The sequence below is a fragment of the Budorcas taxicolor genome, chromosome 18 (assembly GCF_023091745.1).
Source record: "Budorcas taxicolor isolate Tak-1 chromosome 18, Takin1.1, whole genome shotgun sequence".
NCBI classification, from domain to species: domain Eukaryota; kingdom Metazoa; phylum Chordata; class Mammalia; order Artiodactyla; family Bovidae; genus Budorcas; species Budorcas taxicolor.
The window spans coordinates 44,927,308-44,951,968 of NC_068927.1; the positions used below are offsets into that span (position 1 = coordinate 44,927,308).

The window sequence follows — 24,661 nt, forward strand, 5'->3', positions numbered from 1 at the left end:
TGTTGACAGGCAATACAGGCTTGTGCCAGCTTCAGAGACTTTATTGGAGCTGTGTGGCCTTAATCCATCTGACCCCAAATCCTGCTCTACCAGGGATTCAAGGAGACTGGAGTAAGCAGTGCCCAGTGCTCCCGTGTGGCCACCTGGCTAAGGCAGCAGATCAGCGAGTCTGGGAGGACATCTGCTCCCAGCCCACCTCTCAGTGCAGGAAGGCAGACGCCCCCAAGGCCTTGGCTCATACATCCCCCTGCCCAGCCATCAGCCCCCCTCAGAACTGATAGTGTGAGCAGTCATGAACCTCAAATCACGCTCATACAGACCAATGTACCCCAGGGTACCCGTGTCCCAGGACTTCATCACCCTCTGGTTCAGAAGTCACAAACTGGAGGTCCATGGGGTCTTGCTTATTTGACTCTCAGGGTGTTTTCCTCCCCCTTGAACTAGCTGCCAATATTTTAAAATTCAATTATCAGAAGATTTTAAAAAGGTAGGGGGTGGGAGGGTGGGGAGGGGAGTCAGATCTCTGGCTTTTCCTGAAAAAAGAAACAAGCAAAACTGAAGACCTGGCAACCCTAGCCCTTGCACTCCATGTGGGCCGCACTGGAGTTGCCCGACCCCTCCCACCCAAACAGCATATGCTCTGCTCTTCACCACAGCCCCTGCCACTCCCTGTTGCCTCACAGCACTGGTCCCTTCACTCCTTTCTAGGCCCTCCTGGCCCCAAGAAGGGAACCTAAAGCCCAAGATGTTAAATGCCTGCCCTTATTCAAAGAATCAGTTAGTTAAAATTAAGCTGTGTGACAACTTGGCTTTGAGTTTCACAAAGACCATCTGTTTTTGAGAAACATCATCACATGGCTACCCCAGCTTTTTCTCAAGGGAGGAAAGGGAGCTAGGAAAAGAGAAAGGATATTGTCTTTGCTTAGCCTGAAAAGGCACATTTAAAATACCTGCTATCTTCCAAACCAAATTCCAGAAAGCTCATGGACTCTTGGCCGATATGGATCAGAGTCGGTCTTCCCCACGAGAGATTAAGCATCAGGAAAGCAGGGTCTCACCTGAATTGCTCATGGCCTATAAAACCTGGCTCCTCACAACACCCGCCCAGCCTCAAAGCTCCCTTACTGATGCCCATAAGGACCGGGACCTTTCCATTTCTACATTTGAGGATCAGTTTCCCAAACACAACCTCCCCCAAACATTCCATCTGCTCTATCTTCATCGGGAGGCTGTGGCAGAGCATTTGGCAACCTGAAAACAGACAGACAGACAGCACAGCAGGGCGCACTTTCTGACTACCCTTTGCTGGCAGGGACAGCCCCCTAATTGGCCAGCCAGGGACACCCACGGGCCAGGGCTGTGCTTGGCTAAACGCCCTATTTGTTTTTGGGAAACGGTTGGTGCCAGTTAAGTCAGATTAATAAATACCTTTAGGGTTTCCTCCAACGACATTCTCCAGAGAGGAGCACTTTGAACTTTTAGGTCACCGCAAGAATCATTAACCACCCGCACTCCACCCCCACCCCTGCCAGCTCAACACCGAACTTGACAACGAGCCTCAGAGGGGCTGTTTGCTGGTGTCATTCACAGAGCAAGACAGACAAAACCGCCCTAGTCCCCACCTTAGCAACGCCAAGTGCCCTGGCCAAAAAGGGCCTCCCTGACCACCTTCGGTCTCCAAGGCCACGCCACACTGCGTCACCCTCTGTCACATTTCCCTTTCATTGGCGCCCTGGAAAACATCACCTCCTGACGTGAGCGGATTTGTTTGCTTATGTATTAAGCTTCCCCCAAGAGAGATTAAGCATCAGGAAAGCAGAGCCTTGTCTGAATTGCTCACAGCCTTATCCCTTCGCATTTCAGGCACGCCTGCCACTTAGCAGGTGCTCAACAAATCCATTTGTTGGGTGAATGGACAGGCACAGGGTCAGGGCTCCCCACCCGCCCCCCTCAACCGCACTGCTGGCCTGGCAAGGTGTCAACCAAAACCCAAGGCTACAAAACACACCAGCGGGGCCCTCAGCATGTCAAGCTCAGCGCACGGCAAGTCCTCCCAAAATCGGGGGGCTCTCTTGAGCTGCCCTGGCTGACGAGGTCTGCTGCGTAGTGGACCTGACAACTCCCAGGTCCAGGCTTCTCTGGGGACAGGGACACAGTCAGACATTTCAAAAGGTGACGTGTTACAGCATTGTCCCCAGTCTCCTCCAGGAACAATCTCCCTTCCGCCCCACTGGGGAAGTAGCTGGAGAAGAGGTTCCAGACACTTGGCCACCCGGGACTTGCATTGTCTGCCAGTCCACGAGTCACGAAACCAGCACAGGCACAGCACTGTCGTTCTGACCCAGGGGCAGTGGGTCACTTACGTTAATCTTCTGGGCCTCTCACAATTCTTCTGGATATCTCACAATAAAAATGCATAAGCGTAATCCATACACTTTGGAAAAGGACATTCAAACATTGAAAGTATAGTGTGACAAGTAGGAGTCACCTCTACCCTGCTTAGCTCCCAAGAGGCCCTAACAGTGTTTTCTTCATCCCTTAAAATGTATACGCAGGGCATGCTGTCCTGGGTTTTTCTTTTCTCCTACTTCATACCTCACAGATCTTCCCTAAGGAACAGATTGGTTCAGAAATGAACTTAAGGAGGAGGGTGGGATGAAATGGGATATTGGGATTGACCTATATACACTACTGATACTATATATAAAAAAGATAATAACAACCTACTGTATAGGTTATATAACACAGAGAAGGCTACTTAATGTTCTGCAGTGACCCAAATGGGAAGGAAACTCCAAAAAGAGGGGATATGTGTATATGTATGGTTGATTCACTTTTCTGTACAGCAGAAATTAACACAACATTGTATAGCAATTCAGTTGCAATAAAATTGAGAAAAAAAAGTTTTTTTAATGAATTTACCCCAAGTTCATGGTGAGAAACCCTCCTCCTCTCTTCACTGAGTGCTCAGGTAAGCGGCTCATAAGGAAGAGCGGACCATATTCCTCAAACATATTTGTGACCACGAGTCTTGTAGCTTTTTTACCAACACCTGATTTGATGTATCTGGCTTTGCCCAGCAGCCTCCAAGCATCCTGGGCTCCTTAAGGCCTCCAAGAGTGAACTTGACCCACTGAAAACAGCCATTAGCCATATCCTGCCAGCTTTCCAGGTTCCAGGTCCCAGCAAACACTCCCCATCTCTTTCTGGGTCTCTAGGAGGTATTTGTCTCAGTAAGCTAGTAGCATACACAGTGCCTGCCTCCCGTACACAGTGCAGAAGGTGGCATGGGGCTGGCAAGAGCTACCCCAGAACTCTGCAGAAGAAAGTCTACAGGTAAGGCTTCACTGAGTTCTATGCTTGAGAAGTTAACTATGTTACCACCAGAGCATAATAATGAGTGTCCCAAGAGCCCCAGGCCTAGAAGGCCCCTCTCATTACAGAGATGAATGCTGGCAACAGAAAGGTTCCTATCCCTTCCTTTCTCTCAGCCTTTTCTTTATACATTCAACAAATATTCAGCAAGAAGTGACTGTAGATCAGGCATAAGAAAACAGGTGGGTCCCAAGAAAGTGGGGAAAGCAAACAAGAATAGGATAACTGGACCTCCCCCATCATCCTCCCACCCCCACCACACAGACAGGCTGCATAAAATACGTGTCTTTAACACAACCAACCTCTAGGTGAGACAGGGCCCGTTCCAGGTGCCAGAAATAAGGAGGAGGCTCAAAGCTAAAATCAAGAGCTGAGAGGAAGTCTGGCAGGTCGAGGAGTTTAGGAAATAGATGGATAGGCCTTAGGAGAGGCCGGGCTCCCAGTTGAGGTGGCGGAGCCAGCAGACACTTACTTCAGAAGGTTCTCAGCTCCTGTTCTCATCCGCATGGCTTTCAAGATCTTCTGGTTCAAGGCAGCCCTCTGATTCTGTAGTTTGCTCCGGCCAGTCTGCGCAAGGGGATTGCAACCCTAAGGGAAAGAAAATAAGAGAAGCCCCTTTAAAGATCAGCCACTCTAAAAATGATGACAAATGTCAAACACAACAGAAAAAAATTTTTTTAAATACTCACCTTTTCTGAAAATAAAAGTAACATTAACATGGAAAATATATGAGATGCCAAAAAGTGTAAAAAAGAAAATAAAAGTCATTCACCATAACACAACGCCAAAACAGGCACTGTGAATTGACTCTGAGGTGAGTAGGAATTTCTTTCCTACTCAATTTTTTTTTAAGAAGTTTTTTTTAATGTTTATTTATTAATTTGGCTGTACCAAGTCTTTTAGTTGTGGCATGCAGGATCTTCGACTTTCATTGCACCATGTGGGACCTTTAGTCGCAGCATGCGAACTCTTAGTTGCAGCATGAGGGATCAAGTTCCCTGACCAGGAACTGAACCCTGGCCCCTTGCATGGGGAGCTTGGAATCTTAACCACTGGACCACCAGGAAAGCCCCTGCCCACCTATTTTATATGCATATTGTTACCTTCCACATTAGTGGCTGTGTCAGGAGTTCTCCAGACCAGCCACATGACTGGAGTTTCGCAGGACTCAACATACAGTTGCACTCACAGCTGACATTTACGACAGAGGTTCAATAAGGACACATAGCCAGATCATTGGGAAAAAGAGAGCTGAAAGGAATCCAAGTGCAGGCCTCCTTAGGTATGAAGGATCATACAAAGCACACTCCTCCCACCAGGAACAGCATGTATGCGATGCCATGGCCAGCGTTGGCCTCTCAGAAAATCAAGACTCAGGACTTCCCTGGCAGTCCAGCATTTGGGACTCCAGGCTTCTCCTGCAAGGGGCATGGGTTCAGGGTTCCTGGCTGAGCAACTAGATGTCACATGCCACAACTAAAGGTCCCCCACTAGCCTTAGGCAACCATGAACCTACTTTTTCTATCTGTACAGACTTGCTTAATCTGGACATTCCATATGATGGAATGTCTGTTGCAATGGGCTTCTTTCACTTAGTTTAAGGTTTATCCACAGTGCAGCACGTATCAGTATTTCACTTCTGTCCCTAACACTCCAGTCGATACGCACATTCATTATCCATTCATCAGTTAAAGGACATTGGGGGATGTTTTTCACTGTTGACTCTTATGAATAGGGCTGCTTACTTCCGTGGAAGTTTCTATGTGAATGAATGTCTTCCTTGCTCTTGGCTATAGATCTAAAAGTGGAATATTGTGTCAAATGGTGGTTGTTGCTGTTCAGTCTCTAAGCCATGCTCGACTCTTGGAGACTCCAAGGACTGCAGCACGCCAGGCTTCCCTGTCCTTCACTGTCTCCCGGAGTTTGCTCAAAGTCATGTCCATTGAGTTGGTGATGCTATTGAACCATTTCATCCTCTGTCACTCCCTTATGTCATATGGTTAATTCTCCTATGTCATAGTCATACATCATATGGTTAATTCTACGTTTAACCATTTGAGGTCAAACTCTTTTCCAAAGTGGCTACAATATCTTACATTCCCACCAGCAGTAGATGAGGACTCCAATTTACCCTTATCCTCCTCAATACTTGTTATTATTGTCTTTTTTATTATAGCCAACCTAGGATGTGTGGTATTTCCCTGTGGTTTTGCTTTGCACTTCCCTAATGGGTAATGATGTTGAACATCTTTTCATGTGCTTATTGGCCATTTGTATATCTTTGGAGAAAGATCAATTCAGGTTTCTTGCCTATATTTAAGCCAGGTTGTCTTTTATTGTTGAGTTGATATGTATTTTTAATCTTTGCCAAATTGATATGTGAGCTTTTCACTTTCATGCATTGGAGAAGGAAATGGCAACCCACTCCAGTATTCTTGCCTGGAGAATCCCAGAGACAGAGGAGCCTGGTGGGCTGCTGTCTATAGGGTCGCACAGAGTCGGACATGACTGAAGCAACTTAGCAGCAGCAGCAGCATTCTCCCAATTTGCATTTGTTATTAGTGAAGGTAAACACTTTTTTTTTCTTATATTATTGATCTGTTAAATTGTTTTTTTTTTTCTGGAGAATTGTCTGTGTTCTCTGTCCATTATTTCCTGGGGTATTTAGTTTACAATCAATGTTTCACTGTGAAAAGTTCAAGGTCAGGAAAAAAGTTTCCCCCCTTTTTTTTTAAGATCCATGTGCCAAATCCAGCCTCCAGTTGCTCTCTCTTTCTTGGCCTCACTGGGCAGCATGCAGGATCTTAGTTCCCTGACCAGGGATCCAACCCATGCCTCCTGTATTGGGAGCACAGAGTCTGAACCATCAGACTAACAGAAAAGTCTCTAGATTATAATCAATGTTTCATTGTGAAAAGTTTAATATCAGAAAAAAAAACTTTCCTTTTTTTTTTTTGTCTGAGCAGCTTTCGGGCACATCGTTCCCCATCAGGGATCAAACCTGGGCCACCACAGTGAGAAGCCACATCCTAAACACTGGACTGCCAAGGAATTCCCCCCTTTTGTTTGGTAAATTATAGTTGATTTACTATATAGTGTTAGTTTCAGGTGTACAGCAAAGTGATTCAAAAAGTTTCCTTTTAATCTAATAGTGTTCTTCCCACTCCAGCAGGTATTAATAGAAGCCCAGGGATCTGAAGGTTCCATTCCTTTCTAAAGCATATCTTTGAGCTCTGCCCACTGACAGGGCTTATGCTCACACCCTGGGAGTGACTGGTGGGCAGTATTTGGCGAGGCGACTGCCCTTTCTCTCTGCGTCACTGCCTGGTCACTGTCATTGCAGCCCTGCACATACCTAGCCTCCCACACCTCTGCCCAAGCCACACCCATGGCCTTGACCCCAAGGAGGAAGAAATGGGTTATCTGCAGCCCCAGGCTTATCAGGGATTCCCATATTAGCCGCCTTTGGACCACTGAGTCAGAAAGGAGTTGTTACATGTCTCCTTCCACAGAGATTTCTCATTCTCCCATCGCATCAGGTGGCAGAGTGGTAAAGAATCTGCCTGCCCATGCAAGAGATGCAGGTTCGATTCCTGGGTTGGGAAGATCCCCTGGAGAAGGAAATGACAACCCACTCCAGTGTTCTTGCTTGGGAAATCCCACTGTTAGAAGAGCCTAGGGAGCTACAGTCCATGGGGTCGCAGAGAGCTGGACACGACTCAACAACTAAGCAACAACAACGTAGCAGGTGGCCACCCCCACCTGTCCCCCACACAGCTTCCCAAATTCAAATTACACAGATAGTCACAATCTGACTTGGAATAGTCTTAAAATTAACATCTTTCACACCATTAAATGACCCCTGATTGAAAATAAAAATCAAAAAATCAGACCTAAGATTAAAATGTCTTTAATATTAAGCTAACAATATTACAGGGCTAAAATAATTGCAGGCCTCTTTCGTTTCTATTTCCCAGAATTACTATGAAGGGGTGGCTTGATCTGACTTAAAATTACATGGTTCACCAAGGCTGTGTTCTATTTTACAGAGAAGCCTTAATAACTAATTCCTTTACGGACATTCCCAGAGCTGATAAGCAGCCATTCCAGCTCAAGGATAAGAACTTTTTCCTGCTCCCATACCTCACCCAGCGTCTGGCAGGCCTGGAATGGCTACACCCTAACCAGCCCACAGATGCGGGGTCAAGTTTCCAGATAAGACATAGGAATGCTTAGGATTAGATCTGATTGAGTGACTGGACCCCAAATCACATTACTTCTTACTGACAGGTAGGAATGCTGGGCCTGTTGGAAACACCAGACACACCCACAGGGCTATTTGGAAACTACCCAGAGCCCTGAGAGATGAATCTGGGTTGAGACTGTCAGAAAGATGCCCTGGAATCACAGAGGCTGCTTGCTGTCTACTGGCCCCTGCCAAGGGGGCTCTCTGCTAGTGGGGACCCACAGTCACGCGTTAGTTCTTCATTGGATCCCACCAGGTGGAAGCACTGCTCCAAACTGGACTGCGGGCTTGTGCCCAGGACCTAGGCAGCACCCGTCAGACTGGCCTGGCCTGGGAACTGAGGACGGGGAGGGGGGAGCAAATGAACTGCCCTGGCCTCTAGGATCACTGTCCATAAGTCTTACAGTGAACCTGAGTCTGTCCACTATACAGAGTCTGTCAGTTTTCTGACCAGACTAAGGCTTGGGCAAGGGCGTTCGTCTCAACACACGGAAGGATGGTCCAACTGCCAACACCCGAGAAAAGCAAGTACGGAGTGAAAGTTCAGCTTTCTCACTAGCTTAGTGGGGTCTCCCATGTGTTGGACAGCCCACGTGGGCTCTGGCACAGCATCTTGGACCCCACAGTTCTAAAGCTTGGAGGATGAGTGAGCTACCCAAGATGTTAAAGGCAGGGGACGTCCCTGGTGGTCCAGGGGTTAGTTAAGACTTCATGCTCCCAGTGCAGAGGACGTGGGTTTGATCCCTGATCAGGGAACTAGATCCCACCTGCCCCAACCAAGAGTTTGCGTGAAATAAATATAAAAACAAAACAAAACATGCTGGACACAGTAAGGATGGGAGAGGGACTTTAAGCCCACATCCCTTCTGCCACTCTGAGTTGAGCTGGAGCAGCAGGAATGTGTGGGGATATCAGGACAGCTCACCTATCAATTCCCAGGCTTCCCTCTCATGGTTCCCGGCTGAGGGCTGCCTGACATCACGCATGCACACCCTTTGGCCACAGTGACCCAATTTCCACTCTCCCACCTTGTAGCCCATAACAGTCAGGCTGGCAGACTCAGGCTCCCACACCTCCTTTCCAAGAGGAAGGACATCTGACTCATGCCTGGCCAACTGGAAACCAAACTCACCTCGGGTCTGATTCAAGGTGAGCACTTAACATAGGATAACCAGAGTCCATCAAGGACGGGCCTTCACTTTCCCCCATCAGCCCTGAATCTAGGAAGATGCTGAGACTGGGCAGCTGCAGCCACGTTACCAGAGCAGGGGAGTGTCTTCCCCAAAACAGAGCTAACTTGGGGGAGCAGAACTGAGAAACTGAGTCTTGGGTGACATTTGACCCCTAGATCAAGCCAGGCCTGAAGCCGTTCCTCAGGACTTCTTAGTTCCAGGAGTCAAATGCATTCCCTTTCTTGCCTACACCATTTTTTAAAAATTGAGGGCTTTCCTGGTGGCTCAGTGGTAAAGAACCCACCTGACGATGCAGAAGACATGAGTTTGATCCCTGATCCGGGAAGATTCCACATGCCACAGGGCAACTAAGCCTGTGCACCCCAGTTACCAAGCCTGCCTTCTAGAGCCTGTGCTCCCCAACAAGACAAGCCACCGCAATAAGAAGCCTGCACCCTGCAACTAGAGAGTAGCCCCCACTCGCTCCAATTAGAGAAAAGCCTAGCACTGCCAAAATAAATAAATTAAAAATAATAAAAGTTGAGGTATAATTTACACATAATAAAATACACAGATTTTAAAGTACATAGCTCAGTGAGTTTGGAGAAAAATACACAAACACACACACATACATACATATATATACATATATGTGTGTGTGTGTGTGTGTGTGTGTGTGTATAATATACAATTCTTGTCATTCCCCAAGGCAACCAAGACTCTGGTTTCTATCATCCTAGACTTTTGTATGTTTTAGAACTTTGTATAAATGGAATTATATAGTATATATTCTTTTGTGTCTGACTTATTTTGTGTAATAGATTGCTTTGGGATTCATCCATACTGTTATATTTATGAGTGGTTTGTTCCTTTTCATTGCTGAGTAGAATTCCATTGTAAGAATGTACCATACCAGATCAAACCAGTCAGTCCTGAAGGAAAGTGAAAGTGAAAGTCGCTCAGTCATGTCCAACTCTTTGCAACACCATGGACTATACAGTCCATGGAATTTTCCATGCCAGAATACTAGAGCAGGTAGCCATTCCCATCTCCAGGGGATCTTTCCAGCCCAGGGATCAAACCCGGGTCTCCCGCATTGCAGACGGATTCTTTACCAGCTGAGCCACCAGGGAAGCCCAAGAATAGTGGAGTGGGTAGGCTATCTCTTCTCCACCAGATCTTCCCAACCCAGGAATCGAATCGGGGTCTCCTGCATGGCAGGCAGATTCTTTACCAGCTGAGCCAGCAGGGAAGGAAATTAATCCTAACAGAAATTAACCCTGAATATTCACTGGAAGGACAGATGCTGAAGCTGAAGCTCCAACACTCTGGCCACCTAATGCGAAGAGCCGACTCACTGGAAAAGACCCTGATGCTGGGAAAGATTGAAGGCAGGAGAAGGAGACGACAGAGGACGAGATGGTTGGATGGCATCACCGACTCATTGAACATGAGTTTGAGCAAACTCCAAGAGATGGTGAAGGACATGGAAGCCTGGTGTGCTGCAGTCCACAGGGTCACAAAGAGTTGGACACAACTGAGCGACTGAACGACGACAACCATTAAAGTGACCTGAGCACCTGAATGACGACAACCACACGTAGTGTGCTTATTTGCCTAAACCATTTGGGAATAGATCTCCTGGTAACTGCAGCTAAGAAAAAGTCCTAACCAGAGTAAGTTCATCCAGAGTAAAAACTCTATGTGTTAATATACATGCACATGTCCTTTGTGAACAATCAAGTCGTTTGGCTGGGAAACAAGTATTTAAGCACAGGATCTACGGGACTTCCCTGGTGGTACAGTGGCAAGGAATCTGCCTAGCAATGCAGGGGACACCAATTCAATCCCTGGTCCAGGAAGATACCACATGCCTTGGGCAACTAAAGCCCATGGGTCACAACTACTGAAACCCATGCTTCTAGAACTCGTGCTCAGCAACAAGAGAAGCTACCACAATGAGAAGACTCTGCACCGCAACGAAGAGTAGCCCCCATTCTCTGCAGCTAGAGAAAACCTGCGCACAGCAAAGAAGACCCAGCATAACCAAAAACAAACAAAAAGAGCGGGATCTAGGGACTTCCTTGCAGTCCAGTGTTAGGACTCTGCACTTCCGCTACAGGGGACATAGATTTGACTGCTGGTCAGGGAACTAAGATCCTGCACACTGCATGGCGTGGCTCCCCCACCCCCCAAAAAAGTAAAAAGTAAAAACAGACACACACACACACACACAAAGAGCAGGACCTAGGCAAACACCAGAGGCAGTGGGTTTGGAAGAAAGGAAAGGCTATTCAACCTACATTTGCAGAGACTGACAATGAAAAGGCAGACAGGCCAGGTCACTGGGAAGGCAGACACAGAGGCATTGGAGGAATCTTTCCTCCCAAAAAGGAGGGGTGCGGTGGAGGGAGGGTGGGGGACTTGCTCTAGGCAGTGCCTGGCACCTGGCTCCCCCTACACCCCAGAGAACCAGTGAGGCCCTTCTTCCACACAGCCAAAGATAAAACTCACACATGTAGATATGTTTCCAGCAAACTGAGGGCACAGTGTGAACTTGAGGTCTCCAGGTCAGGAGTGAGACTGAGTGATGGGTGACCACGCAGGGTCTCCTGGTTAGAGACCCTCACACAGGGCATGGAAGACGGGGTGCTTTTGGCTGCCTCTCTAGTGCGCGAAGTTATTTTCTTTGCCTTTCTCACTTTCTCACTCCTTCCTAGGATTATGCAATCCCTCACTCAACCACCAAGCTCTGGAAAGCACAATTGTTTGTTTATAAGTTAGCCAGAAACTGACAACCAGCAAGCACAGAAATAGCATGTGATACCCTGCAATACACAAAAATACATCTAATTTAACTTTTCACCACAGTGGAGATTCAGGGCAGTTTGGATGAACAGAATCTACCTCTTCCATGTCCGTAAAAATTAAAACATGAACTTGGCACTTATAAAGAGGCCTCCTGCCCTTCCACAGTCTCTGCCAGGTGCCTCCCTCCAGCATCCCCATCCATCCACACAGGGTTAGGGGTCACAGTATGAACCAAAATGTAGCTATAATCCTGAACGAGATTATTCAGTCACTTCTACAAATCTATAGACACCTATTGTGTGGGTACAAAGTGTGTGCCACTCTACAAAGATTCGTGATCACATTTCTGTGAGTCAAATGTATTTTCAGAACCAACTAACAACCCATTTATTTCAACTGGTAGAATGTATTCCCTGATGGCTTAGACGGTAAAGAATCTACCTGCAATGCAGGAGACCTGGGTTCAATCTCTGGGTCGGGAAGATCGCCTGGAGAAGGGAATGGTACCCACTTCAGTATTCTTGCCTGGAGAATTCCATGGACCAAAGAAGCCTGGTGGGCTACAGTCCATGAGGTGAGACATGACTGAGCGACTAACACACACACAGGATATACTCATTAGTTTACAGTTCTTATCTAGACCAGGGCTGGTATGTGTGTAATTTTGTACACTTCTATAATTACCTTTTTCCAAACAATCTGTTACTTCTTTTGTTGCTTGCTTTGGTCCATTGCCATTTAGGATCTTAGTTCAAGGGCCAGGGATCTAACCTGGCTCCTCTCAGTAGTGAAAGCAAAGAGTCCTAACCACTGGATCACCAGGGAATTCCTGTCACGTTTCTAATACAATAATACTGGAGAAAAACAAACTAGTTCTGAAGTGGCAGTTTTTGATCCCCTGTCCTTTTCTCCTCTTAGAATCCAACAGAAACGGAATTTTCTAAAGCATATGGCCCTAGCAAAGTCTGTGGGTCTGACCAGCAAGGCCAGACCTGCATCTTTCCCTGTTCCTGGTGCTGCAGGCAGGAGAGCTCACCCCAGGCAGGAGAGCTCACCCCAGGCAGGAGAGCTCACCCCAGGCTGGCGACCCTTGCTGCCTGCTCTGCAGACACTCAGTCTGATGCTCGGGCTGGCTGAGCTGCGCTGCACCTGCGGATCTGCTGTCCTTTATGGCCACCTCCAAGGTAGCCTTTGCGTCATGAGACTCCAGTACCTGAGCCAAAGGAGGAAGTGGTGATCAGGCTAAAGCCAATGCTCTGTATCATCAGGTGGTGGCTTGGAATCTGTCCAAATAGCCCCAGGAAGCAAGCGACATTTACAGTGTTACAGCTTATGGTGCTGACTCTCCTCTGAGTCACCTAAAACCCTGCTTCTGCCAGGGGACTCCCTCCTGGCCATAATGAAAGGTGAGGAGATGTTGGTCAACCACGCCCCCTGGGCTGCTGGTGTGCACCACTGAAGCCGGTCAGACTCTCACTAAGGTCATATTCAACCTGGATCCAGCCTGGCCTCTAGGATCTGGCTCAGACCATGGTGGGGTGGTGGGTGGGGGGTGGGGAGCAGATAGCATCACAAACTTTTACACCTCCTCCTCCCCCCACCCCCACTGGGGGAAGGATTAAAAGCTCCAAGGGTGGGTTCAAACACCTGGAGAGATATCATCACCCTTCAGTAAAGATGGAGTGGATGAACCCCATAACCCAGCCTGGGCTCCTCAGCACATGTTCCCCTACGCAGATGCAGACAGATAAAGCATACACGTGTCTAACAGGAAATTATACTTCACTATGATGAATGGTGCAGAGGAGGACCTAAGAGGAGCCACTGGATCCAAAAAAAAAAAATTCTCCTTCCTTCTCTGCTGGATCCGTGAGGAAATCCAGAGTAAACAGGGCCCGTAAACCAGGGCACAATGAACCCTGGAGCCCTGTCCAGAATGAAGACTTCTGTGAATAAGAAACAACTTCTCCTCCAGCTCTTGGGTAAAAACAATGGAGCTAAATTCATTTCAGGCCATTAGTGTTCCCAGAGGAAGGAGAGGCAGAGATAAGGTCTCACAATGCTGTACTTTGTACCAACTCTCTTCTTCCTTATACTGCTAAGCCCTTTCATTTAGGTCTTTTCAACAGCCTTGGGAAACATCTTTGTCTGATTTTTCTCCAGCTGGTTTTCTCTTGGCCAAGAACAGATCTTCCTGTGAGTTTTAGGATTACGGGCCTCGGAGAGCCCCAGAGACAGGGTCAGCTCTCAGCATGCAGCGTCTTGGTAACGTGTATTACTCTGCATTTACTCCTGGCCAAAACACACATTCTTCCAAGACACATTAGGCTGGGCATAGAAATCTGCCTGGGAAAAAGAAGCTCCATTTCCATGGGTCCTTCTTTTAAGAAAGTAATTTATTAATTATTTGTATAGAACTGTACTTCTATTTAAATATATTAGTTTAAAAAAAGAAAGAAAAAAACAATGAGAAACCAGAGAAGAGAGAAACATACTGTGACACGTGACAGACCAGAAAGTATTTGGTACTTTCTGTATGTTCTTGATTCAGAGACACTCCCACCCACCCACCCAGGTTGCTAACCCAGGGGGCCAGGTCTGTGCAGGGGGTGTCCATGTCTGACCTGGGGCCAAACTGAATCCGAGTCCTCAGCTTTGTATAGCCACATCCTGCACAACCCCAAGAAGACCTTGACTTGCCAGAGGACCTCCTTCTCTGCAAGGATTGTCTCATACATTCAGGGTCTAGGACCAGCAGGCAGAGAGGACTTTCGGGCAATTAATCTTCATTTTGTGTACAAGTTACACAATTCAGCTCTGAATATGGACCATGTACTCCCACCCCCCACTTCTTGCTCCCTGAACTACAGCAAAAGAGGCTAATTGTCTAGTCAAGCATGGCCTGAGCTATCCCAGGAAATGGGGCCCCCAAAAGGAAAGGCTACCCACTCCAGTATTCTGGCCTGGAGAATTCCATGGACTACACAGTCCATGGGGTCGCAAAGAGTCGGACACGACTGAGCGACTTTCTCTCACTCATGAACTGCCACAGGAGCCACAATGAGTTAGGGTAAAGTGTACCCCCAGACCTGAGAGCCATCAGGCTCAGAGCTTGCTGCCGCACAACAAATGCTTTTTAAATGAACAGAATAGAATGGCACATTCAAGAAAAGTACAGGGACTTCCCTGGTGGTCTAGTGGCTAAGACCCCGGGCCCCCAGTGCCAGGGGTCCAGGTTTGATCCCTGGTCAGGGAACTAGATTCCATATATCACAACTAAAAAACGGTGCAGCCAAATAAACAAGTGAGTTTTATTTTTTAATTTTGGCCGTGCCACATGGCATATAGGATATTCATTCCCCAACCAGGAATCGAACTCATACTCCCTGTGTTGGAAGCACAGTCTTAACTACTGGACCACCAGGAGAGTTCCAGAAATCATTTTTTAAAAAAAAGGAGGAAAGAGAGGGAAGGCAGGATAAACAGAATAAGAATGAAGAAGTCTGACTTGACTGGAAACTAATTTGACCTGGTTAAGTGTGCATAAAATCCCCAAAGACTGGACAGGGGGCCTGCCCTGAACACCCCAGTCTCGGGGTCCTCACTCCCTGCCCCTAGCTGGCTCATCCACTCAGTATGTGCCCCAGCTGTTTCCAGTCCTCACCAGTTGGGGCCTCCGACAGCTATGACAGCTATTGTCGCTCTCTCCCTTGAATCTTCACACCATCCCAATGTCTTCACTCTCAGCTTTCAAAAGTCCCTAGACCTCCCTCCTCATTCTAAACAAACCTGCCTTCTTCTCTCTCCCATACCCCTCCAGCAACTATTTTCTCTGCCCTTCTTCCCCCTGTACTCCCCGACACTGACTTTTGCCCCCAATTCTCCACTTACTCATTTACCAAGAACCCCCTAAAGCAGGGGGTCCCCAACCTCTGAGATCTAATGCCTGATGATGTGAGGTGAAGCTGATGTAATAATAATAGAAATAAAGTGCACAATAAATTAAATCATACCAAAACCATCCCTATGCCCTGCCCCCTGGACCCCCTCCCACCCTCGCCCCCAGACCTGGTCCGTGGAAAAATTATCTTCCACGAAACCAGTCCCTGGTGCCAAAACAGTTTGGGGCCACTCCCCTGAAGGACTACATCCAAGATTTTCCGGGGTTCTTCTGACTTGTCAGCCTCATCTCTCTACTAGAAAGATCTCTCAACTGCCTCGACACTGTCACCCTCTGGGCTTGTTTACCATCACTCTGTCTGTCCCTTAAGCGAAGGTATTCTTCTCTTCTATATTGGGTCCTTTTTCACAATATCCCACCACATTCCACGTTGGGGCACCTCAAAGCTGCAACTCCAGCCCGGGTACTCTCGTGGCTGCTGGGCCCACTGAGTGGACTCCCCACAGGGACCACTACTCGGATAACTCTTGGGGGCCTCAAGTCCACTGCCCCTACCTCAGCTTGCTGGTTACCCCAGCTCACTGAGGCCCCTGACCATCCCCCCAGACACTGAAGGCAGACATTCTGGACTCCGCTGAGCAGCACCTTTCCCACCATATCTGGTCCATTCGTTCTTCCAATCCCTGCTGACTGCCTTTGCTCAAGCCCTCTTCATTCCACAGCCCACAATGGGATCCCTGCCTCCAGTCTGGATGCCATGTATGACTTAGGGGTACAAGCTGGTGGGAAGAATAGGTGGTGAGGATGTGTTTACCTAGTACTTTAAGTTACTGAAAAGTCATCAGTAGTCCCTATCACAGTAGGACAGAGACAATGAGGATTAACTCTCCACATTCCCTGCCTGGCTCCACCCTGGCCTCTCCCCCACCGCTCACCTACTGATTTCTCAGCTTTCAAAGTGGTCTTTCTGTGACACAGATCTCACACGTCTGGCCCTGAATGAAACACTTTGATAGCTCCCCAGGTTCCCTTTCCCTGCATCCAGGATGCGTGACCCCCGAAAGGCCTGGTTCCCCGTTACATCTCCACACCCCTCAGGGCTCACTCACAAGTGTTCACAATCCAGTGCCTTCACCAGTGTTCCCTCTACCTGAAATGCTCTTCCTCCCCGCCTTCACCTCCATAACGTCTACCTGTCGTTCAAGGAGCATTTGTTCAGGGAAGGTTCCCAATCAATGCCTTTTATTAACCTGTACTAGGAACATTCTTTGGACTAGTATGATATAACACAATGATCATTACAAGGTCTCATTTTCAGAAGAGATGCTTCTAATTGCAAACCAGTGATTCATCGTATTTCGCACCCACGATCCTCTTATCTACCATTGGAGAATCCACCTGAAAAACACTCAAGCTTTGCATCCGTTCACAGCTCCCTGGCCTTCCACCCTGTCCTATGCATATCCTCCCCAGGAAAACCTGTTCTGGAAGACCAAGGAACATTGGCAGGTGTTCACCATCTCCTCTGCCCCTTCCTCTGTCATTTCCCCCAGATGGTCCAGACATCCACCTGTTCAGAAGACAAACAATTTGGGGAGGAAATGAAGTCTAAGAACGGGGGAGCCACTGGCTGGAGGCTACACTGCAATTCTGGGGGTGGGGGAGGGGTGGCAGTCAAGGTCTGAGGCCCTAGGGCTAAGATCTCAGGATTCCCTGGCCTGGCCTCCTTCTGTAACTCCACTGCCTGTGGATCCTCTGTCCAAATGCCGCACATAATTAGAAGTTTTACTCCTGTAATTCCGTGATGACATCTTTTCACTTAAATACACCTTAAAATTACTTTTTTTTTTTTAATGCTAAAAGCAATTTAACCAAAAAGAATTTTTCCAACTCTGTCCTCACCGGTCCCCAGAATCTTCTCCTGCCCATCCCGGAGGGACACTGCTGCTCACCAGAGAGCAAAAAACGCCCCGAGGCAGAGTCAAGGGAGAAGGAGGAAGCCGCCCAGAGCGTTTTCACTGGCTCGATCATTAGGCTTGGAACAATTAGGAATTGATTGTTCTGTGGGAAACAGTTTCACTGCCCTGTTTATAATTACGCCCTTTGCCTTCGGTCATAGAAGTTATTAAAAACACACACACAACTTCTCAACCCACCCAGTCCCGCCTGGCCAAGCCCCAAAGGCTATTTTTAGACTCGCTGGGACAGACAAGGAAGGATGGAAGGTGTCCCCGTGACTTCGGATTCAAAAACACCTTTGTAGCTCAGGCCGTGCCACCTGCCGGCATCCCAGCGACCCCGCTCCGTGGGTTGGGCCTCTTTTGAGGGGCTGAGCTACGAACTGTTAACTTCAAGGAGAGAGGCCACCGTATGCACCGAGCTCCCGGGGAGCCGCACTCGCCGCAGGTCTCCACAGCAATCGGGTAAATCCGCTTTAGCGTGAAGTGGAAACCGGGCGAGACCGCTGCCCTCAGGTCTGCCGCGCGCAGAGAAGGAGACGAAGCCCGTCCCCTCCCGCCCACTAAAACGTCCAAGAGGCTTACAGTGGAAGCATTCTGGAGGCAAAGAGGGGACGGCAACCCTCCTGAGCGGCTCCACTTCCACGCGCCACGGCCAAGCGCTCGGGTGGAAGCTGGGCTTGCGTCGCCACGCGCCGCGACGCCAAGGGTGCCAGCGCTCGAGGAACCGTCGCTTCCCCAAGCGCGCGGGACGGCCGGCGGGGGCGACTCCGAGAGCCCCTCCTGGCCCAGTCCTCTGCCGGCACCTGCGCGGGGCGGCCCGGACGTCCCCCCACTCCCAGCCCCGGAAGTCACCTGCTCTCGGCCGCCGGGTGCACCGCCGCCGCACCCCTCACCGCGAGCCTCCTCCGAGAGCGCCCCAGGCCAGGGCGCCCCCTCCCCCTTCCGGCCTGCTCCACCCCGGCCTCGCGCTCTGCAGCCCCTTCCACAGCCTGGAAAGAGGCCTGGAGCTCGCGGACTCCCCACCCGCCCACAGCCGCCCACCTTCCGAAAGTAGCAGTGGCCCTCTTTCTCCAGCGGCTGGGGGGCCGCGGGCAGCAGCGCGTCCGTCATGCTGGCGGCACAGGCGCGCAGAACTGACTGAAGCTCAGCAGCGCGCTGGTCCCAGAGGGCGCCCGGCCCCGCCCCCGCCCCGCCTTCGCGGCCGCCCCCACCTCCAGCCCCGCCTGAGGCCTGGCCTGCAGCCCTGCAGACCTGGAGCGGCCCGCAGGGACCACGCCCCCGGCCCCGCCCCGACTCCGAACTGGCAGCGCGCAGCACTAGCCCTTGGCGAGGTTGGCGGAGCTGCGAGCTCAAGCCCCTGGGCTCTTCACTTGTCCTCCTCCCCGCCTCAGGGGCTTAATCTGGGCGCGGTTGCAGCCTCAGCCCAGGGGCGCAGGGGCGTCTCGCAGCGAGACCCAGGTTGGGGATTCAGCCTCTTGTCTGGAACCTTGGGCGTAAATGCAGCAGCGCGTGGGTCTAACTAAGGCTCCTGAGCGCACGCCGCGGGGACAGTGACCAGACCCGACGCCACTTTTCGAGGGCGCGGGGGGAGCGCGGGATCCCCCCAGGGCCCAGTCCGGGACGCTGGGGAGTTGGCTGCGCCACCGAGGGCCTTGGCGGGTAACTCAAACCGATTGGCTCGGTGATCAATCCCCAGCCCCTCAACCCGCGTTGCAGAAACTAGGCAGATCCGCTGGGGGTCGCGGATGGCGGGAAGAGAGAGGTCCACCCAAGGAGAAATCCCCAGGAAAGGTTTCGTGACCAAGAGATTCGACAACTGCCCTTTTTAACCACCACTTCAAACTTGAGATTTCTCAACTGCAAGATGAGTCCCTATCACTCTTGAGCAGGTCGAAGGTATTGCAACAAAAGTGGTGGATAACCGCTTAGCTTGCGCAGTAGGAACGCGAATAGTTTAGGAGCGGAAGGAGCTCCTGGCGATAGGGGTCGCATCGCTCTCTCGCCCACCCCCAGCTGATCGGTGGACTCCAGCCATAGAAGCCTAGCAGACAAGGTGCAGAAACTGGGCTACTGGAGCCGGAAACCCCCCAGCGGGTGGGGCCACGCCCCTCTTGGCAGGTGTCCTGACGTTCCTACGCCCTTCCCCAACCAAAGGACGCCTTTGCGCAGTTCCTGCTGCGTTTGGCAGTCGCGGTAGGTGCCACGGGTAGAACACGATACAGTTTGCTTTCTAAACAAGCCAAAAAGGGAGATACATTAGTGGATGTCCGAGTGTTTAAAACAAATAGTAGCAAAAACTAAGAAAACGTCAAAATAAATAAAAGTTCATCATCATTGCTGGGTCCAAGACGCAGCACGAGAAAAGGCGTTTTCTGAAAGGACTGTTTTAGTACAGAGCCTGAAGAATCTTAAACATCTGGGACAGGTATTTTGGGAAACTCTGCGTCAGGCACAGAAACTTCCTTTCGCAGTGTCAGAAGTGAGTTACCAAGTTAATTTCAGCATTGTCGGTCACCCAATAATTAATTCATTGCACTGGAAATGTACCCCTCCCCCCCCCACACACACCCACGCTGGGTCTTGAGAACAACCGTTTCCCTTTGAGGGAACCAGGAATGGTAGGTCATTGTTATGTTTGTTATACTATTACCACTGCTAATAATGATGAAAGTGAAAGTGGAGAGTGAAAAAGTTGGCCTAAAGCTCAACATTCAGAAAACGAAGATCATGGCATCTGGTCCCATCACTTCATGGAAAATAGATGGGGAAACAGTGGGAACAGTGTCAGACTATTTTGGGGGGCTCCAAAATCACTGCAGATGGTGACTGCAGCCATGAAATTAAATTTCTTCCTTGGAAGAAAAGTTATGACCAACCTAGATAGCATATTCAAAAGCAGAGACATTACGTTGCCAACAAAGGTCTGCCTAGTCAAGGCTATGGTTTTTCCAGTGGTCATGTATGGATGTGAGAGTTGGACTGTGAAGAAAGCTGAGTGCCGAAGAATTGATGCTTTTGAACTGTGGTGTTGGAGAAGACTCTTGAGAGTCCGTTGGACTGCAAGGAGATCCAACCAGTCCATTCTGAAGGAGATCAGCCCTGGGATTTCTTTGGAAGAACTGATGCTAAAGCTGAAACTCCAGTACTTTGGCCACCTCATGCGAAGTGTTGACTCATTGGAAAAGACTCTGATGCTGGGAGGGATTGGGGGCAGGAGCAGAAGGAGACGACCGAGGAAAAGATGGCTGGATGGCATCACTGACTCGATGCACGTGAGTCCAAGCGAACTCCGGGAGATGGTGATGGACAGGGAGGCCTGGCGTGCTGCAATTCATCCCCATTCATGTCCGCAAAGAGTCGGACATGACTGAGCGACTGAACTGAACTGAATAATGAAGTTTTCAATAATAGAACCTCTTCGCTAGCCATAAAGTGTACGAATATGGTTCATGACCCTTAATAGGAGAATTAAATAATCTCCATTTAACAGGTGAGAAGATGGAGGCTCAGAGGAGTGAAGTGGTTCAGGGAACACTGGCCGTTAGTGGCTGAGATCACTGTTCAGGGCTGCTGGCTCCAGTCATTCTCTGCTACTCTCAGATTTTTGTCATCTCTTTCTACTACCTCGAAGCTCCAATCGCCTTTACAATTTGTCACATACGCATGTCACTTGTACTATTTTTTTTTTTTAAATTTTCTGGCTGTACTGTGTAGCATGTGGCATCTTAGTTCCCCCACCAGGAATTGAACCTGCACCCCCTGCAGTGGAAGCATGGAATCCTAACCACTGGACCACCAAGGAAGTCCCGTCACTTGTACTATTATTAACTTAAGAGTCTTCTTTAAAATTATCCACTTTAACAAACTTTATTTTAAAACACAACTATGTCATAACAATAAGCGGAAAACCAATGTTACTTTGTCCTATGGAGACATACACATTAAAGTGAATATATTGAAAACCAAAATCTGTTATTTAATCTAGCCTAACACCTTTGTCTTCTTGAACTGCTTCTTTTTTATTCAAAAGGGAGAATAGCAAGAAGAGGTAGCCTGGTGTTAAAGACACCTCAGCCCACTGAGACGAGCTCCTGGGCATCTTTAGAGGAAAAGAAGCACTTCTTTGTATGTTGTTGTGGTTCAGTTGCTCAGTGGTATCCGACTCTTTGCAACCCCATGGACAGCAGCTCACTAGTCTTCCCTGTCCTTCACCATCTCCTGGAGCTTGCTCACACTCATGTCCATCAAGTCCGTGATGCCATCCAAACACTCCTTCTCTGTCATCCCCTTCTCCTCCTGCCTTCAATCTTTCCCAGCATCAGGGTCTTTTCCAATGAGTTGGCTCTTTGCATCAGGTGGCCAAAGTATTGGAACTTTAGCTTCAGCATCAGTCCTTCCAATGAAAATTTAGGGTTGATTTTCTTTAGGATTGACTGGTTCTCTCCTTGCAGTCCAAGGGACTCTCAAGAGGACATTTCAAAAGCATCAATTCTTCGGTGGTTAGCCTTCTTTGTGGTCCATACATAACCACTGAAAAAACCATAGCTTTGATTAGACGGACCTTTGTCAACAAAGTGATGTCTCTGCTTTCTAATATGCTATCTAGGTTGGTCATAGATTTTCTTCTAAGGAGCAAGCATCTTTTAATTTCATGGCTACAGTCACCATCTGCAGTGATTTTGCAGCCCAAGAAAATGAAGTCTGTCAGTGTTTTGATTGTTTCTCCATCTATTTGCCATGAAGTGATGGGACTGGATGTCATGATCTTACTTTTTTGAATGTTGAGTTTTAAACCAGCTTTTTCACTCTCCTCTTTCACTTTCATCAAGAGGCTCTTTAGTTCCTCTTTGCTTTCTGCCATAAGGGTGGTGTCATCTGCATATCTGAGATTATTGATGTTTCTCCCAGCAATCTTGATTCCAAGTTGTGCTTCATCCAGCCTGGCATTTCACCTGATGTATTCTGCATATAAGTTAAATAAACAGGGTAACAATACAGCCTTTACATACTCCCTTCCCAATTTGGAACATAGTCCGTTGTTCTATGTTTGGTTCTAACTGTTGCTTCTTGACCTGCATACGGGTTTCACAGGAGGCAGATAAGGTGGTCTGATTTTCCCATCTCTCCAAGAATATTCCACAGTTTGTTGTGATCCACACAGTCAAAGGCTTTGGTGTAGTCAGTACAGCAGTAGCTGTTTTTCTGGAATGCTCTTGCTTTTTCTATGATGCAACAATGTTGGCAATTTGATCTCTGGTTCCTCTGCCTTTTCTAAATCCAGCTTGTACATCTGAAAGTTCTCAGTACTGTTGAAGCCCGGCTTGGAGGATTTTTGAGCATGACCTTGCTAGCACGTGAAATGAGTGAAATTTAGGGTAATGTGAACATTCTTTGTCATTGCCCTTCTTTGGAATTGGAATGAAAACTGACCTTTTCCGGTCCTATGGTCCCTGCTGAGTTTTCCAAATTTGCTTACATACTGACTGCAGCACTTTAGTAGCAGAATCTTTTAGGATTTGAAATAGTTCAGGTGAAATTCCATCACCTCCATCCACTACCTTTGTTCATAGTAGTGCTTCCTAAGGCCCACTTGACTGCACACTCCCAGATGTCTGGCTCCAGGTGAGTGATCACACTATCATGGTTATCCAGGTCATTAAGATATTTTTTGTATAGTTCTTCTGTGTATTGTTGCCACCTCTTCTTAATATCTTCTGCTTCTGTTAGGTCCATACCATTTCTGTCCTTTACTGTGTGTCCTGGCAGGCATCTTCTGGCCCTGGGAACCATCTGTGTGTCCCTCCTAGAGGCTGTGCAGTGCCAGACATCTGTAGACATTCTCATGACTCCTTGCAGGGGGCTCACAGGCCTGAGCCCTTATCTCTGATCCTGCTGCGATCAGGAAATGAGAGCCGCTGCTGCTAACCCAGCAGGACGGTAACTTCTGACCCCCTATTTGTCAACCCTGCTGGTGTTGTGTGTCACAGGAACCACCAATGAGCCTCTGTGCTCCTAATAAAAGAGCCGGGCTGGGAACTCCTGAGACAGGCAATGATTAAAATCTCAACTATTTTGTCAAGTCCCTGCTTTACCTTCTGGCTGGGGCCAGCAGTTGACTCTCCAGGGATTCAGTTTCTCCAAATAAAATGTAAGTCTCACCTCCTAAGACCTGTTTGTTGAAAAAGGAGCACTGGTTTCTCTGGGAGCAGCCTGATGTACATCCTCTCTTGGAGAATCAGATGAAATTTGCTAACTAGAAGCCAAAATCACAATGTAACCCTTAAATGAATGAAATTATAGAACGAATTATAGATCCAGGGACTATCCTGGCTGTCCAGTGGTTAAGTCCCTGCTCTTTCAGTTCAAGGGGCTTGGGTTTGATCCCTGATTGGGAAGCTAAGATTCCACATGCCCTGCAGCATGCCCAGGAAAAAAAAATTATAGATCAAGTTTGCATTTTTCAAGAAAAAAATCTTAGAAATTGAAGCCACATGGTGCCATGGAGCACTGACTTGAGAAAACCACACCAGGCTCTGTAGGCTTTGCCACTACATCACCTTGACCAGACCCTTTTACCCCTCGTGGCCTCAGTTTCCGCAGCTCTGAAATATAGTCAAGTGCATACAGTCGTTTATTGCATACTTTATGGCAGGAGCTGTGCTATGCACTTTGCATGCATGATCTCAGTTGGTCAACAACCCTATGAAGTGGGTAGTTTATCATTCCCATTTTACAGGTGAATAAGTTGAGGCTCAGATGTTACTAGTCTGGTAAGTTAGATTGCCTGATGTTACAGCACACTTTATGGTACACTATACTGTTACATGTGATTTAAAAGGAAAGATATTTTGGGATCTTGGGAAGAAGTGATTAGGAAATAAACATAAATAAGAGACAGAATAGCTCCCAAAAATATTAGTATTAGTAAAAAGGTGAAGCAACCAGAATCTCGTACACTGCTTGTGGGAGTGTAGATTAGTACTGCTACTTTGGAAAACTGGCATTTTCTGCTAAAGAGGGGTATATGCATAACTTGTGATCCAGCAGTTCCAAATCTAGGTAGATACCCAATAGAAATACACACATCTGTTCTCCATATGTACAAGAATGTTCATAGCTGCACTTTGCAAAGTGAAAGTGTTAGTCAGTCATGTCCAGTTCTTTGTGACCCCATCCACTGTAGCCCACCAGCTCC

The 24,661-nt window shown here is 48.3% G+C and overlaps 1 protein-coding gene across 1 annotated transcript in view; it reads right to left on the reverse strand.

Moving 5' to 3' along the window:
• Positions 1-18,576, reverse strand: part of RHPN2 (rhophilin Rho GTPase binding protein 2) — a 70,227-nt gene extending 51,651 nt beyond the window's left edge. The window contains exons 1-2 of the mRNA XM_052656734.1: positions 18,508-18,576; positions 3,848-3,963 (exon numbers count right to left, since the gene is read on the reverse strand). Of these exons, the coding sequence (XP_052512694.1) occupies positions 3,848-3,963; positions 18,508-18,576 (185 nt within the window). The remainder of the gene's footprint in view (positions 1-3,847; positions 3,964-18,507) is intronic.
• Between the last annotated feature and the right edge of the window lie 6,085 nt (positions 18,577-24,661).